This window comes from Saimiri boliviensis, chromosome 6 (genome assembly GCF_048565385.1).
Source record: "Saimiri boliviensis isolate mSaiBol1 chromosome 6, mSaiBol1.pri, whole genome shotgun sequence".
NCBI lineage: Eukaryota > Metazoa > Chordata > Mammalia > Primates > Cebidae > Saimiri > Saimiri boliviensis.
The window spans coordinates 122,219,320-122,236,030 of NC_133454.1; the positions used below are offsets into that span (position 1 = coordinate 122,219,320).

The 16,711-nt window shown below is 47.1% G+C and overlaps 1 protein-coding gene across 2 annotated transcripts; it reads left to right on the forward strand.

The window, feature by feature from the left end:
* The first annotated feature begins 81 nt into the window (after nt 1–81).
* On the forward strand, nt 82–15,615 carry TTC9C (tetratricopeptide repeat domain 9C). 2 transcript variants are annotated; one of them, XM_039471503.2, is made up of 4 exons: nt 82–323; nt 980–1,613; nt 8,368–8,550; nt 15,266–15,615. In XM_039471503.2, exons 2-4 carry the CDS (start codon nt 1,376–1,378, stop codon nt 15,358–15,360), a joined length of 516 nt encoding a protein of 171 aa, XP_039327437.1. In that variant the 5' UTR covers nt 82–323; nt 980–1,375; the 3' UTR covers nt 15,361–15,615. The 2 variants fall into 2 exon arrangements, with proteins under 2 accessions (XP_039327437.1, XP_074257709.1); XM_074401608.1 differs by lacking the exon at nt 82–323 and having other exon boundaries at nt 555–1,263; nt 1,359–1,613.
* The last annotated feature ends 1,096 nt before the right edge of the window (nt 15,616–16,711 follow it).

Consider the following 16,711-nt stretch of genomic DNA (forward strand, 5'->3'; position numbering starts at 1 on the left):
CCTCCCGCCCTCCGGCGCCTCCGGGCCAATCGCCGCTGAAGCTTTTACCGCGCAGCCGCAGTGGGGTCCAAGACGAGCAAAGCTGGCGGCCGCTCAAGTGCCTCGTAGCACGGAAGCGTGTGCGCGCCGGTCTTTCCGTTACTTCCAGCTGGCGGGTTCTGCGCAGCCGCCCGAAGCTCCCCGATGCTATGCCCCTCCCACCATCTTTACTTCCGTCTGACTTCAATCGCTGCGGCGTCTTAGGGGTCGCTAGCCCCTTTTCCCTACTGTCCGTGCTTGCAGCATTAACACCAAAGAAGTCAGAAGAGAATGTGTTGCGACATGTAAGCCTACTACCAATTATTTTTCTGGCAAGGAAGTAAAAGGGCTTTCCAGAACCGGGTCCTCCTTTTTCCTGACTGTCTCAAACTTCTACCCAGCAACAGACACGCTGACCCCGCCCTTTTTCTCCTATTGGGCAACTTAAATCGTCATTTGCCGTTCCGATTGGTCATCCGTGATCGTCTGGATTTTTCCAATTGGCGAAGCCGTAGGGGATTTTTTTTTTTTCCCCCCGGGTTGGTCCGCTGGGGAGGCGGGGTCGTTTCTGCGGGATTATTTTTCCGGAGCTGCTTCTGATTGGGCGGCGTGGCGCAATGGGCGCGATCCTTTAAGATACCAAGCCATCCGCAGTTCTGACCCTTTCCTCTCCTTACTCCCGCTGGTAAATCGAAGCCCAGGAGACTTCCGGGCTTGGGCATCTGCAGAGGGCGAGAAACTGGTCGCAGCGCCGGGTGGGCTTGCAACTGTGACGTTTATGCGGACACCTCAGACTCGCTTGTACGTTGAGGTGCAGGCACCTCATTCACCTCGGCTTCCCAGTTGATAGCACTGACGTCAACAAATAAATGTTGAATTAGGAAGAATAAAGAACTGGAATTGCTGCAAGTCCTCTGGACTTCTTTTAGCAGTAGTCCCACCCACTCTCTTCTACTTCCAGGTCAGGGGGCGTGTCCAGAAGAAAGGCGGAATCCAATTTGCCCGGCGTTCTCACACTCGCCACGATTCCTGAGTAGGGCCTTGCCTGGCTTTTTCGGGAAGTCTCCTTATCCCGGCATCGCCTCTTTAGGAAGTCACTTAATATTTGGCTTCATTATTCCCACATCGCCTTCCTACGTAGTTTCCTGCACTTCTAACGAAAAAGATTGCAGAAAGGAGAGGTGGGGCTGTGAGTCGAAATCAGCAAACCGCAGGTCCTTGTGGCGTGCATCCTCCAGGAGAAGGGTAATTTCCTTCCTTTTTAAATTGGCTATTAGAATCCGTTATTTTGCTCCCAATCCCAGAGCTTCAGTTTCTCCTTCACTTCCCAATTCCACAAGAACCCTGGGCGACAGTTATGGAGAAGCGTCTGCAGGAGGCTCAGCTGTACAAGGAGGAAGGGAACCAGCGCTACCGGGAAGGGAAGTACCGAGATGCTGTGAGTAGGTATCATCGAGCTCTGCTTCAGCTGCGGGGTCTGGATCCAAGTCTGCCCTCTCCGATACCTAATCTCGGACCTCAGGGCCCCGCCCTCACCCCTGAACAAGAAAACGTACTGCATACCACCCAGACAGACTGCTACAACAATCTAGCTGGTAAGAACAGGGCTAAAGGGTGGCTGGAAAGCAGTAAGATAGGAACATGAACATCTGTGAACATTGGGGAAAACCCGCTTTTTTTTTTTCTTTACCATCATCCATTTATTCTGCCATGAATTGGAATATTCTGCCAATCTGTGAGGCTCTAAGTTGTAGTAGAGCAGGGCTTATCAGACTTCACCTGGAGAGTTTGTTAAAAACACAGCATCCTAGGCCCCATCCCCAGAGATTCCAATGGATCTGACATGGGGGCTGCCAGTTTGCATTTCTTTCTTCTTTCTTTTCTTCCTTTTTTTTTTTTTTTTTTATACGGAGTTTCACTCTGTCCCCCAGACTAGGGCGCATTGGCGACATCTCGGCTCACTTCAACCTCCGCCTCCTGAGTTCAAGCGATTCCCCTACCTCAGCCTCCTAAGTAGCTGGGATTTACAGGCGCTCACCACCTTGCCCGTTAATTTTGTATTTTTAGTAGAGATGGGGTTTCACCATCTTGGCGAGGCTTGTCTCAAACTCCTGACTTCGTGAGCTACCCGCCTCGGCCTTCCAAAGTGCTGGGATTACAGGCATGAGCCACTGCGCCAGGCCTTTTTTTTTTTTTTTGAGACAGTCTCGCTCTGTCACCCTGGAGTGCAGTGGCACGATCTTGGCTCACTGCAACCTCCCCTCCCAGGTTCAAGCGATTCTTCTGCTTCAGTCTCCTGAGTAGCTGGGACTACAGGCACGTGCCACCACCATGGCGGTCTAATTTTTTGTTTTTAGTAGAGATGGGGTTTCACCATGTGAGCCAGGATGATCTCGATCTCCTGACTTCATGATCCGCATGCCTCGCCCTCCCAAAGTGCTGGGATTACAGGCATGAGCCACCACACCCGACATTTATATATATATATATATATATATATATATATATGTATAATTATTTTTTCCTTTCCTTTTTTTTTTTTTTTTTTGAGACGGAGTTTTGCTCTTCTTGCCCAGGCTGGGGTGCAATGGCAAGATCTCGGCTCAGTGCAACCTCTGCCTCCCCGCGTTCAAGCAGTTCTCCTGCCTCAGCATCTCAAGTAGCTGGGATTACAAGCATGCACCACCATGCCTGGCTGATTTTTGTATTTTTAGTAGAAACGAGTTTCTCCATGTTGGTCAGGCTGGTCTCGAACTCCTGACCTCAGGTGATCCACCTGCCTAGGCCTCCCAAAGTGGTGGGATTACCGGCATGAGCCACCACTCCTGGCACACCTGGCTAATTTTTGTATTTTTAGTGGAGCCGGGGTTTCATCATATTGGTTAGGCTGGTCTCAAACTCTTGACCTCAGATGATCAATGTGCGTCTGCCTCCTAAAGTGCTGGGATTACATGTGTGAGCCACCACACCCAACCCAGCCCCAGTTTACATTTCTTTTTTTTTTTTTTTTTTTTTTTGAGACGCAGTTTCGCTCTTGTTACCCAGGCTGGAGTGCAATGGCGCGATCTCGGCTTACCGCAACCTCCGCCTCCCGGGTTCAGGCAATTCTCCTGCCTCAGCCTCCTGAGTAGCTGGGATTACAGGCACGTGTCACCATGCCCAGCTAATTTTTTTGTATTTTTAGTAGAGACGGGGTTTCACCATGTTGACCAGGATGGTCTCGATCTCTCGACCTCGTGATCCACCCGCCTCGGCCTCCCAAAGTGCTGGAATTACAGGCTTGAGCCACCGCGCCCGGCCCCCAGTTTACATTTCTAACAGCCTTCTGGGTATTGCTGATAGCTTTAGGGAATTTTGCACGCTATAGAGAAAAACTATACCTAAAGTCAGTCCATTGTTTAAGGAACATTTAATATTTGGGAAACACGGTGATTGCTTTAGCTGGTGGTTTATATCCTTTATTATATTCAGTGGGTTGTATAGCTTTTCCTCATTTTTCTCTTTCCTATAATTTAGGTGGATAACTATCTTTCATCTCTTTGTGGTCTTGGGTGAAAAGATAATGTCACAGTTAGATTACTAAGATAAACCTGCTAGGCCTGTTGTGGTGGCTCATCTCTGTAATCCCAGCACTTCGGGAGACTGAGGTGGGTGGATCTCTTGGGTCCAGGAGTTTGAGATCAGCCTGGGCAACATGGCAAAACCCAGTCTTTACAAAAATATTAAAAATTAGCCAGTCATGGTGGCATGCACCTGTGGTCCAGGCTACTGGGAGGCTGAGGTGGGAGGATTACCTGAGCCCAGGAGCTGGAGCCTGCAGTGAACTGTGAGCCACTGCACTCCAGCCTGGACAACACAGCCAGACCCTGTCTAAAAAAATAAGTAAATAAAATTAACCTGCTAAGTGAAGGAGATGTCCTAGGTCTGTTCTGTGGCAGATAAAATAAACATAGAACTAATAAACTTATATTACAGTGTATTAGAACATTCTAACAATCCAGGCTGAGGCCATAGAAATTATTAGGAGTAGTTTGTTTTTTGTTTTTTTTTTTTTTTTTTGAGACGGAGTTTCACTCTTGTTACCCAGGCTGGAGTGCAATGGCGCGATCTCGGCTCACTGCAACCTCCGCCTCCTGGGTTTAGGCAATTCTCCTGCCTCAGCCTCCTGAGTAGCTGGGATTACAGGCACACGCCACTATGCCCAGCTAATTTTTTGTACTTTTTTTTTTTTTTTTTTTTGAGACGGAGTTTCGCTCTTGTTACCCAGGCTGGAGTGCAATGGCGCGATCTCGGCTCACCGCAACCTCCGCCTCCTGGGTTCAGGCAATTCTCCTGCCTCAGCCTCCTGAGTAGCTGGGATTACAGGCACGCGCCACCACACCCAGCTAATTTTTTGTATTTTTAGTAGAGACGGGGTTTCACCGTATTGACCAGGATGGTCTCGATCTCTTGACCTCGTGATCCACCCGCCTCGGCCTCCCAAAGTGCTGGGATTACAGGCGTGGGCTACTGTGCATGGCCCAGGAGTAGTTTTTACCCTTCCTTATAGCCTAAAAGTGATTTTTTTTTTGAGACGGAGTTCCACTTTTGTTACCCAGGCTGGAGTGCAATGGCGCAATCTCTGTTGACCGCAACCTCTGCCTCCTGGGTTCAAGCAATTCTCCTGCCTCAGCCTCCCGAGTACATGGGACTACAGGCGCGCGTCATCATGCCCAGCTAATTTTTGTATTTTTAGTAGAGATGGGGTTTCACCATGTTGACCAGGATGGTCTTGATCTCTTGACCTTGTGATCCACCCGCCTCGGCCTCCCAAAGTGCTGGGATTAAAGGCGTGAGCCACTGCGCCCGGCCAAAAGTGATTTTTAAAATTACACCTCAAGTCCACCTGGAGAGTCAAGATTTACAAGTATTCATCTGTAAAACAATTCATCTCCTTGATTTTTTGGCCAATTCCCTAACATACATTCCTTTTTCTTTTTGGAGAGAGGATCTTGCTCTGTTACCCAGTCTGGAGTGCAGTGGCGTGATCTCAGCTCACCGAAACCTCTGCCTTCTGGGTTCAATCGATTTTCCTGCCTCAGCCTCCCGAGTAGCTGAGATTACAGGTGCTAAGCACCAAGCCTAGCTAATTTCTTTGTATTTTTAGTAGAGCTGCCTTTTCACAATGATAGCCAGGCTGGTTTTGAACTCCTGATCTCAGGTCATCCGCCTGCCACAGCCTCCCCAAGTACTGGGATTACAGATGTGAGCTACCACACCCGGGCTCAAGCTTTTTAATCATGAAGATGGGCCAGGCGTGGTGGATCACCTGAGGTTGAGAGTTCAAGACCAGCCTGACCAACATAGAGAAACTCTCTGTCTACTAAAAATACAAAATTAGCTGGGTATGGTGGCGCATGCCTGTAACTGCTCAGGAGGCTGAGACAGGAGAATCGCTTGAACCCAGTAGTCAGATGTTGCAATGAGCCGAAATCGCGTGTTGCACTCCAGCCTGGGCAACAAGAGTGAAACTGTTTCCAAAAAAATCAGGATGACAGCCTTGTTTCTCTTATTCTCTGCTTCTAGCACAGTGCCTGGCACATGGTCAATGCACAAGAACTGGTTGTCAAATTAATAAGCAAGGGTAACAGGTTGGTTGACCTCTGGGCAAATATCTAAGTATAAACCATATGACCACTTGGTGGGGATGTTGTAAAAGGGATACAAATATAAGCACAGGCCCTTTAATGTCCTCATCAGTGCTGATTCTTGGTCTTCTTCGGCCCCATGATTCAATAATAGTATGTTTAATTCCCACAGTTGTGAAATAGGGAATGTGTTTCCTTTCTTAATCATAAAAAGGCAGAACATTAACCCGAATTGCCTCCTGCTTAGGTTTGTATTTTGAGGTCCTATTAAGTCATCCAAGAGAATAGTGAAGTCATATACTGTATTGTTATTGAGAATGATGATTTTGGGTTTAGAGAACACTCAAATTTCATATTCATTCCACCTAGAACCTATAAGATCTTGGACAACTTACTTCTCTGAGTCTTGATTTCTTCATCCACTAAATGAAGATAGTAATATTTGTCTAAGAGTGTAGAGAAGATTAAACGCGACAGTGTATATGAATTGCATAGCGCAGTGCTCGCTGTTTCCTCACATTTTTAATGGCAACTGTTTTTTTTTTTTTTCCTTTTTCTCTTTTTTTTTAAAGACGGGGTTTCACCATTTTGGTCAGGCTGGTCTTGAACTTCTGACCTCAGGTGATCTGCCCGCCTCAGCCTTCCAGAGTGCTGGGATTACAGGTGTGAGCTACTGCACCTGGCGGCAACCGTTATTAACCAAGCTGCAATACAAAAACTGTGTTGAAATGGAGGATTTAGGACATAGAGCCTTGGGTAGAAGAGATGCAGTAGAGCCTGGCTCTGGTTTTTTAAATTTCCAGATAAAAAAGAAGAAAGGCCGGGCGTGGTGGCTCAAGCCTGTAATCCCAGCACTTTGGGAGGCCGAGGCAGGTGGATCACGAGGTCAAGAGATCGAGAGCATCCTGGTCAATATGGTGAAACCCCGTCTCTACTAAAAATACAAAAAAGTAGCTGGGCATGGCAGCACATGCCTGTAATCCGAGCTACTCAGGAGGCTGAGGCAGGAGAATTGCCTGAACCCAGGAGGTGGAGGTTGCGGTGAGCCGAGATCGCGCCATTGCACTCCAGCCTGGGGTAACAAGAGCGAAACTCCGTCTCAAAAAGAAAAAAAAAAAAAAAAAGAAGAAAAATGGGGCCAGGCATGGTGGCTCACACCTGTAATCCCAGCACTTTGGGAGGCAGAGGTGGGTGAATCACAAGGTCAGAGTTTAAGACCAGCCTGGCCAATGGTAAAACCCCATCTCTACTAAAAATACAAAAATTAGCTAGGCATGGTGGGTGCCTGTAATCCTAGCTACTGGGGAGGCTGAGGCAGAGAATTGCTTGAACCTGGGAGGCAGAGATTGCAGTGAGCTGAGATTGCACCACTGCACTCCAGCCTGGGCAACAGGGCAATACTCCATCTAACACACACACACACACACACACACACTCTCTCTCTCTCTCTCTCTCTCTCTCTCTCTCTCTCTTTCTCTTATCCAGGCATGGTGGTGGGTGCCTGTAACCCCAGCTACTTGGGAGGCTGAGGCAGGAGAACTGCTTGAATCCAGAGGTGGAGGTTGCAGTAAGCTGAGATAATGCCATTGCACTCCAGCCTGGGCTACAGGAGGGAAACTGTCTCAATAATAATGATCATAATAGGGTCTTGGCTGGGCATGGTGGCTCATGCCTATAATCCTTGGAAGGCCAAGGTGGGCAGATCACTTGAGGTCAGGAGTTCAAGACCAGCCTGGCCAACATGATGAAAACCCATCTCTACTAAAAACACAAAAATTAGCTGCACATGGTGACACATTTTTGTAATCCCAACTACTCGGAGGTTGAGGCAGAAGAATCGCTTGAACCTGGGATGGGGAAATTGCAGTGAGCCAAGATCATGATACTACACTCCAGCCTGGGTGATGAGTGAGACTCTGTCTTTAAAAAAAAAAAAAAAAAGAAAGGCCAGGTGCAGTGGTTCACGCCTATAATCCCAGCACTTTGGGAGGCCAGGCAGGTGGATCACGAGTTCAGGAGTTCAAGACCAACCTGGCCAAGACGGTGAAACCCTGTCTATACTAAAAATACAAAAAATATTAGCTGGGCGTGGTGGCAGATGCCTGTTATCCCATCTACTCGGGAGGCTGAGGCAGAGAATTGCTTGAACCTGGGAGGTGGAGGTTGCAGTGAATGACCTGAGATCGTGCCACTGCACTCCAGCCTGGACAGCAGTACAAGACTGCTTCTCAAAAAAAAAAAAGGGAATACGTATGTTATCCAGAATATCCTTGTTATAACACTGCAGTGAATACCCTACCGAAAAAAAAGGCAGTGGGGGTCTCACTGTGTTGCCTGGGCTGGTCTCGAACTCCTCGGTTCAAGCGATCCTCCCACTTCAGCGTCCGAAAGTGCTAGGATTACAGGCATGAGCCACCATGCTCAGCCCAAAGATGAGTTTTAAGTAAATTTTAAAGTATGTTCTTACCAGCTTTATAGCTTGGCCTAACTCAATACTAAATATGTAACAGAAAATCAGTAAATATTGAAGTACATTACAAGATATGCGAAGCTTTTATTCACTGCTGCATCCCCAGTGTGTAGAAGAGTATCTGGCATATGGGAGACACTTTAGCGTTTGTTGACTGAATGTTGTTGATACCAGTACTGCCTTGAGCTGGCCAGTGGAACCTGGTGTAACAAGCCCCTCCTCCCACTTCTCTCCTTTCATATGGCCCATTAGCCTGTCTCCTTCAGATGGAGCCAGTGAACTATGAACGAGTGAGAGAATATAGTCAGAAAGTCCTGGAACGACAACCTGATAATGCCAAGGCCTTGTATCGGGCAGGAGTGGCCTTTTTCCATCTACAGGACTATGACCAGGCCCGGCACTACCTCCTGGCTGCCATCAATAGGCAGCCTAAAGGTGAGTCAAAGGGGCTTTGAAATGCTGAAGACAAAATTGTCTTGCTGGGGTGGATCTGTGGAAAGGGTGTTTTATTTTACTTTGTCAGTGTATTATTTTCAATAAGTAATACATTCACATGGTTGGGAATTCAAATTCTGTGAAGAAGTATACGATGACCAGACCTTTTTTTTTTTTAAGATGGATTTTCACCATGTTGGTCAGGCTGGTCTTGAACTCCCAACCTCAGGTGATCTGCCCACCTTGGCTTCCCAAAGTGCTGGGATTACAGGTGTGAGCCACCACGACCAGCCAGTATTATTAGTTTCATATGTCAGGTGTTGATGCTTAAACAGGCATATACAATATATATGTCGGTATGTCTGTTTCGTACATATATGTATACCTGGCTGGGTGCGGTGGCTCCTGCCTATAATCCCAGCACTTGGGAGGCTGAGGCAGGTTAGGAGTTTGAGACAAACCCGACCAACATGGAGAAACCCCATCTCTACTAGAAATACAAAATTAGCTGGGTGTGGTGGCCCATGCCTGTGATCCCAAGGGAGGCTGAGGCAGGAGAATCGCTTGAACTTGGGAGGAAGAGGTTGCAGTAAGCCAAGATTGTGCCATTGCACTCCAGCCTGGGCAATAAGAGTGAAACACGATCTCAAAAAAAAAAAAATGTATATAGATATCTGTATGCCTATTTTAATACATAAATATGGCCGGGCGCGGTGGCTCACACCTGTAATCCCAGCACTTTGGTAGGCCGAGGTGGGTGGATCACAAGGTCAAGAGATCGAGACCATCTTGGTCAACATGGTGAAACCCCGTCTCTACTAAAAATACAAAAAATTAGCTGGGCATGGTGGTGCGTGCCTGTAATCCCAGCTACTCAGGAGGCTGAGGCAGGAGAATTGCCTGAACCCAGGAGGCAGAGGTTGCGGTGAGCTGAGACCGCGCCATTGCACTCCAGCCTGGGTAACAAGAGCAAAACTCCGTCTCAAAATAAATAAATATATATATACATATGAATGTACTTATATTTATAAATATACATAAATATGTATAAAATAGGCATCATATATATGAGATATATATGTGAAACAGACTTATATGTATGCCTATTTTATTCAGTACCATTATATATAATGCCCCCACCCCCAGGCCAAACACAAGAATTTAAAAAGTGTTGTTTTCGCCAGGCACAGTGGCTCATGCCTGTAATCTCAGCACTTTGGGAGGCTGAGGTGGACAGATCACCTGAGGTCAGGAGTTCGAGACCAGCCTGACCAACATGGAAAAACCCCATCTCTATTAAAAATACAAAAATTAGCTGGGTAGACTGGGTGTGGTGGCTCATGACTATAATCATAGCACTTTGGGAGGCCAAGGTGGGTGGATCACCTAAGGTCAGGAGTTTGAGACCAGCCTGGCCAACGTGGTGAAACCCCATCTATTTAAAAAAATATATATATAGCTGAGTATGGTGGCACGTGCCTATAATCCCAACCACTCGGAAGGCTGAGGCAGGAGAATCACTTGAACATGGGAGGCGGAGGTTGCAGTAAGCTGAGATGGTGCCATTGCACTCTAGCCTGGACAACAAGAGCAAAACTCCATCTCAGGAAAAAAAAAAAAAAATCAGGAGAAAAAAAAAAGTTGTTTTTCGGGATCTGGCACAGTGGCTCACGCCTGTAATCCCAGAACTTTGGGAAGTTGAGGATCACCTGAGGTCAGGAGCTGAAGACCAGCCTGGCCAACATGGCAAAACCCCATCTCTACTTTAAAAAAAAAAAAAAAATACAAAAACTAGCCAGGCATGGTGGTGGGCTCCTGTAATCCCAGCTACTGAGAAGTTGAGGCAGGGAGAATCACTTAAAACCGGGAGGCAGTGGAAGACAGTGTGGCGATTCCTCAAGGGCCTAGAAATAGAAATTCCATTTGACCCAGCAATCCCATTACTGGGTATATATCCAAAGGATTATAAATCGTTCTACCATAAGGACACATGCACACCAATGTTCACTATGGCACTGTTTACAATAGAAAAGACTTGGAACCAATCCAAATGCCCATTGATGATAAACTGGACAGGGAAAATGGCACATGTACACCATGGAATACTATGCAGCCATAAAAAACGATGAGTTTGTGTCCTTTGTAAGGACACGGATGAACCTGGAAAACCATCATTCTCAACAAACTGACACAAGAACAGAAAATCAAACACCGCATGTTCTCACTCATAGGCCTTTGTTGAACAATGAGAACACATGGACACAGGTCGGGGAGCATCACACTCTGGTCTGTCAGGGAGAAATAGGGGAGGGACAGCAGCGGGTGGAGAGTTGGGGAGAGATAGCATGGGGAGAAATGCCAGATATAGGTGATGGGGAGGAATACTGCAAATCACACTGCCATATATGTACCTATGTAACAATCTTGCATGTTCTTCACATGTACCCCAAAACCTAAAAGCAATAAAAAATTTAAAAAACGGGAAGCAAGGCCGGGCACGGTGGCTCAAGCCTGTAATCCCAGCACTTTGGGAGGCCGAGGCGGGTGGATCACGAGGTCGAGAGATCGAGACCATCCTGGTCAACGTGGTGAAACCCCGTCTCTACTAAAAATACAAAAAATTAGCTGGGCATGGTGGCGCGTGCCTGTAGTCCCAGCTACTCAGGAGGCTGAGGCAGGAGAATTGCCTGAACCCAGGAGGCGGAGGTTGCGGTGAGCCGAGATCGCGCCATTGCACTCCAGCCTGGGTAACAAGAGCAACACTCTGTCTCAAAAAAAAAAAAAAAAAAAAAAAAAAAACGGGAAGCAGAGGTTGCAGTGAGCCAAGATTGCACCACTAAATTCCAGCCTGGGTAGCAGAGCAAGACTGTCTCCAAGAAACAACAAAAAAGTATTGTTTTCAAGTTCAGTTCCTGGTCTTTAAGAGTGACTGGGGCTGAGCGAGGTGGGTCACATCTGTAATCTTAGCACTTTAGGAGGCTGAGGAGGGCAGATTACTTGAGGTTAGGAATTCAAGACCAGCCTAGCCAACATAGTGAAACCCCTGTCTCTACTAAAAATACAAAAATTAGCCAGGTGTGGCGGCAGGTATACCTGTAATACAGGAGGCTGAGGCAGGAGAATCACTTGAACCTGGGAGGCGGAGGTAGCAGCAAGCGGAGATTGTGCCACTACGCTCCACCTTGGGAGACAAGAGTGAGACTCCATCTCAAACAAAACAAAACAAAACAAAAGCCAGGCGCAGTCGCTCATGTCTGTAATCCTAGCACTTTGGGAGGCTGAGGCAAGCAGTTTGCCTAAGCTTAGGAGGTCAAAACCAGTCTGGGCAACACAGTGAAACCCTGTCTCTACTAAAATTACAAATTAGCCAGGCATGGTGGCTTGCACCTGTAATCCCCCGTACTCAGGAGACTGAGGCAGGAGGATTGCTTGAATCCATGAGGCGGAGGTTGTAGTGAGCCCAGACTGTACCACTGCACTCCATCCTGGGTGACAGAACGAGACTCTGTCTCAAAAATAAAATAAACAAAAAGAGTGACTGGAATAGGATACGTGAATGCCAGTGAATACACTTGATAATCCTCATTCTGCCAGTTCCCCAGCTGGGGTCTGGCATTTGCTTTCACTATCATTTTTATCCTTCAGCTCAGCTAACCCCAGGTATGACCTAGAAAAGGGGCAGGCCTGCTGAGAGAGAATTTGAGACTTACTTTGTTTCCAAGGCAGAAAGGAAATTGTGAGGGAGATGAGAGACTCATTCCTATGTTGGTTGGTTGAGCACTGAAAATTGTCTACCTTTTGCATTCTGGTTTACGGTAGCCATTGGATACTAGTAGTAGAGTCCTCAGATGTATAACACTGCAGCAAAATCTCACTAATCTAAATGACTGGGAAAGCCATTAGGAATTTCTTAAGATAGAAAATATGAGCCATTTGTTAATGTTTCTCACCTTCAGGTACATAGATTGTCACCTACATGAACAGTATCTTTAAAGGCTCTATTTTTAAAAAATTATTGTGCCGGGCGCGGTGGCTCAAGCCTGTAATCCCAGCACTTTGGGAGGCCGAGGCGGGTGGATCACAAGGTCGAGAGATCGAGACCATCCTGGTCAACAGGGTGAAACCCCGTCTTTACTAAAAATACAAAACATTAGCTGGGCATGGTGGCGCGTGCCTGTAATCCCAGCTACTCAGGAGGCGGAGGCAGGAGAATTGCCTGAACCCAGGAGGCAGAGGTTGCAGTGAGCCGAGATCGTGCCATTGCACTCCAGCCTGGGTAACAAGAGCGAAACTCCATCTCAAAAAAAAAAAATTATTGTAATTTAATTTTTTTATTATACTTTTAAGTTCTGGGGTACATGTGCAGAACGTTTGTTACATAGCTATATACATGTGCCATGGTGGTTTGCTGCATCCTGTCATCTACATTAGGTATTTGTCCTAATGCTATCTCTCCCCTAGCCCCCTACCCACAAGAGGCTCTACTTTAATGGTAGCTATTTCACCGATCTTCCTTTCATTATAAAATTAGCAGCCAGTGGCCAAGCTTGGTGACTCACGCCGGTAATCCCAGCACTTTGGGAGGCCAAAGTGGGTGAATCACGAGGTCAGGAGTTGAAGACCAGCCTGGCCAACATGGTGAAACCTCATCTCTACCAAAAATAGAAAAATTAGCCAGGTGTGGTGGTGCATACCTGTAATCCCAGCTACTCGGGATGCTGAGGCATGATAGTTGCTTGAACCTGGGAGGCAGAGGTTGCAGTGAGCAGAGATCACTCCACCCTGGGCAACAGGGTGAGACTCTGTCTCAAAAATAAATAAATAAAAATTACCAGCCAGTCCAGCCCTGTACAGAGATTTTTTTTTTGTAATTCCCAATGTTATTAATTAATGAGAGTTACTATTGCATAAAATGGTCATGATATATTTGGATCTTGGTTTTTGTTTGTTTGTTTGTTTGTTTTTTTTTGAGTCAGAGTTTCGCTCTTGTTGCCCAGGCTGGAGTGCAATGGCGCGATCTCGGCTCACCGCAACCTCCGCCTCCTGGGTTCAGGCAATTCTCCTGCCTCAGCCTCCTGAGTAGCTGGGATTACAGGCACACACCACCATGCCCAGCTAATTTTTAGTATTTTTAGTAGAGACGGAGTTTCACCATGTTGACCAGGATGGTCTCGATCTCTTGACCTCGTGATCCACCCGCCTCGGCCTTCCAAAGTGCTGGGATTACAGGCTTGAGCCACCGCGCCCGGCCTTTGTTTGTTTTTGAGACAAGAGTCGTACTATTGCCTGGGCTGGAGTGCAGTGATTGTATTTTTAGTAGAGACGGGGTTTCAATATGTTGGCCAGGCTGTTCTCAAACACCTGACCTTGTGATCCACCCACCTTGGCCTACCAAAGTGCTGAGATTAAAGGCGTGAGCCACCTCACCCAGCCTTTTTCTTTTTCTCTTTTTTTTTTTTTTTTTTTTGAGATGGAGTCTTGCTCTGTAGCCCAGGCTGGAGTGCAGTGGCACAATCTCAGCTCACTGCAACCTCTGCCTCCCAGGTTCAAGCGATTCTCCTGCCTGGGTCTCCTGAGTAGCTGGGGCTACAGGTGTGTGCCACCACACCCAACTAATTTTTGTATTTTTAGTAGAGACAGGGTTTCACCTTATTGCCCAAGATGGTCTGGATCTCCTGACCCTGTGATCCACCCGCCTCGGCCTCCCAAAGTACTGGGATCACAGGCGTTTGCCTTGGAGAGATTTAAAAATGGAAGCATGTGAGCTGGGCGAGGTGGCTCACGCTTGTAATCCCAGCACTCTGGGAGGCCGAGGAGGGCAGATCGTGAAGTCAGGAGCTCAAGACCAGCCTGGCCAACATGGTGAAATCCTGTCTCTACTAGAAATAGCCAGTTGTGGTAGTGGGCTCCTGTAATCCCAGCTATTTGGGAGGCTGAGGCAGGAGAATCACTTGAACCTGGGAGGCAGAGGCTGTGGTGAGCTGAGATAAGGCCATTGCACTCCAGCCTGGGCAACAGAGCAAGACTCCATCTCAAAAAATAAAAATGGGAGCATGTGGCTGTGCGTGGTAGCTCACGGCCCAGCACTTTGGGAGACCAAGGTGGGCGGATCACCTGAGGTCAAGAGTTGGAGAGCAGCCTGACCAACATGGAGAAACACCGTCTCTACTAAAAATACAAAAATTATCTGGGCATGGTGGCACATGCCTGTAATCCCAGCTACTTGGGAGGCTGAGGTAGGAGAATTGGTTGAACCTGGGAGGCAGTTGCTTGAACCTGGGAGGCAGAGGTTGGGGTGAGCAGAGATCGGGCCATTGTACTCCAACCTGGTCAACAAGAGTGAAACTCCATCTCAAAAAAAAAAAAAAAAAGTCCAGGCACAATGGCTTAGGCTTGTAATCCCAGCACTCTGGCCAACATGGTGAAACCTCGTCTCTACTAAAAATACAAAAATTAGCTGGGTGTGGTGGTGCATGCCTGTAGTCCCAGCTATATGGGAGTCTGAGGCAGGAGAATCACTTGAACCTGGGAGGCAGAGGTTGCAGTGAGCTGAGATTGTGCCACACTGCACTCCAGCCTGGGTGACAAGAGTGAGACTCCGTCTCAAAAAAAAAAAAAAAATGGTTAGAGCATATTAACAATTCTGTCCTGCCACAAGGTCCAATTATGGTCTTAACTGACTATGTTTCTAATTGCTTCTCTATCATCTTCTAAGATGCCAACGTCCGGCGGTACCTCCAGCTAACACAGTCAGAACTCAGCAGCTACCATAGAAAAGAGAAGCAACTGTACCTGGGCATGTTTGGTTAACAAAGAAGAAAGACGTTCCTCCACTTGAACTTAGGTGGGCCATTAAACATGCATCAAGGAGAAACCTGAGCCTCAGCAAGAGAAATTTAGCCTATACCTCTGACCCAGGTGGATTTCTGTTTCTAGCTCTGTACAAACTATACTACTTAGACAGTCTGAGTCCTTTTCTGTCTGTCCATCTTTGTATTTCTGTAGCTTTCAATACATGTTATTGTTGGGACTGTTTGCCTTGAGAAATACAATCAGAAAACATCAGCCGTGGGTGGAATTAATCATATTTCTGGCATAGATTTTTCATGATAATGTTGTTAGATGTATTCATATATAGAGGCGAGGAGTTGCAGAGGATGACATAGTAAGGATAGGCAGAAAGAAGTGTCTGTTTTTTTCAGAAGCCCAAACTAAAGTGGGAAATATGGCTGGTCGTGGTGGTTTATGCCTGTAATCCCAGCACACTGGGAGGCCGAGGTGGGCAGATAGCTTGACTCCAGGAGTTCGAGACCAGCCGGGGCAACACAGTGAAACCCTGTCTCTACAAAAGATACAAAGATTATCAGGGCCTGGTGATATGCACCTGTAGTCCCAGCTATTCTGGAGGCTGAGGTGGTAGGATTGCTTGAGTTCTGGGGGGCAGAGGTTGCAGTGAGCTGAGATCCTGCCACTGCACTCCAGCCTGGGCAACAGAGTGACATGCTCTTAATAAATTAATAAGCCCAAACATATTAAAGTCACTTTTTTTTTTTGTAACAGAGTCTCACTCTGTTGCCCAGGGTGGAGTGCAGTCGTGCCATCTTGGCTTACTGCAGCCTCTGCCTCCCGGGTTCAAGTGCTTCTTGTGCCTGAGCCATCCAAATAGCTGGGATTATAGGAACGCACCACCATGCCCAGCTAATTTTTTTGTATTTCTCTTTTAGTAGAGACATGGTTTTGCCATGATGGCCAGGCTGGTCTTGAATTCCTGGTCTCAAGTGATCTGCCCACCTTGGGCTCCCAAAGTGCTGGGATTATAGGTATGACCCACTGTGCTGGCCGAAGATAACCATTTTGCTTAAATCATTTTTTTTCTTTTTCTCTTTTTTTTAAATTTTAAGTTCTAGGGTACATGTGCAGGATATGAAGGCTTTGTTACATAGGGAAACGTGTGGCATGGTGGTTTGCTGCATCTATCAACCCATCACCTAGGTATTAAATCCAGCATGCATTAGCTATTTTTCCTCATGTTCTCCCTCTCCCTCCGCTACCACCCCTCCTTAAATTAATTTCTTATCCTCCTTAATATTCCACATACATTCAGATTTCTTCTCCCCTAAGAAAATACTTGCTTTCGGGCCGGGCGTGGTGGCTCAAGCCT

Bases quoted from the DNA above. Each gene is read 5' to 3' on its own strand.
- TTC9C (XM_039471503.2), top strand. From the start codon at position 1,376: ATGGAGAAGCGTCTGCAGGAGGCTCAGCTGTACAAGGAGGAAGGGAAC. The intron at 1,614-8,367 runs GTAAGAACAGGG...ATGGCCCATTAG, and splicing joins CTGCTACAACAATCTAGCTG to CCTGTCTCCTTCAGATGGAG. The intron at 8,551-15,265 runs GTGAGTCAAAGG...TCATCTTCTAAG, and splicing joins CATCAATAGGCAGCCTAAAG to ATGCCAACGTCCGGCGGTAC.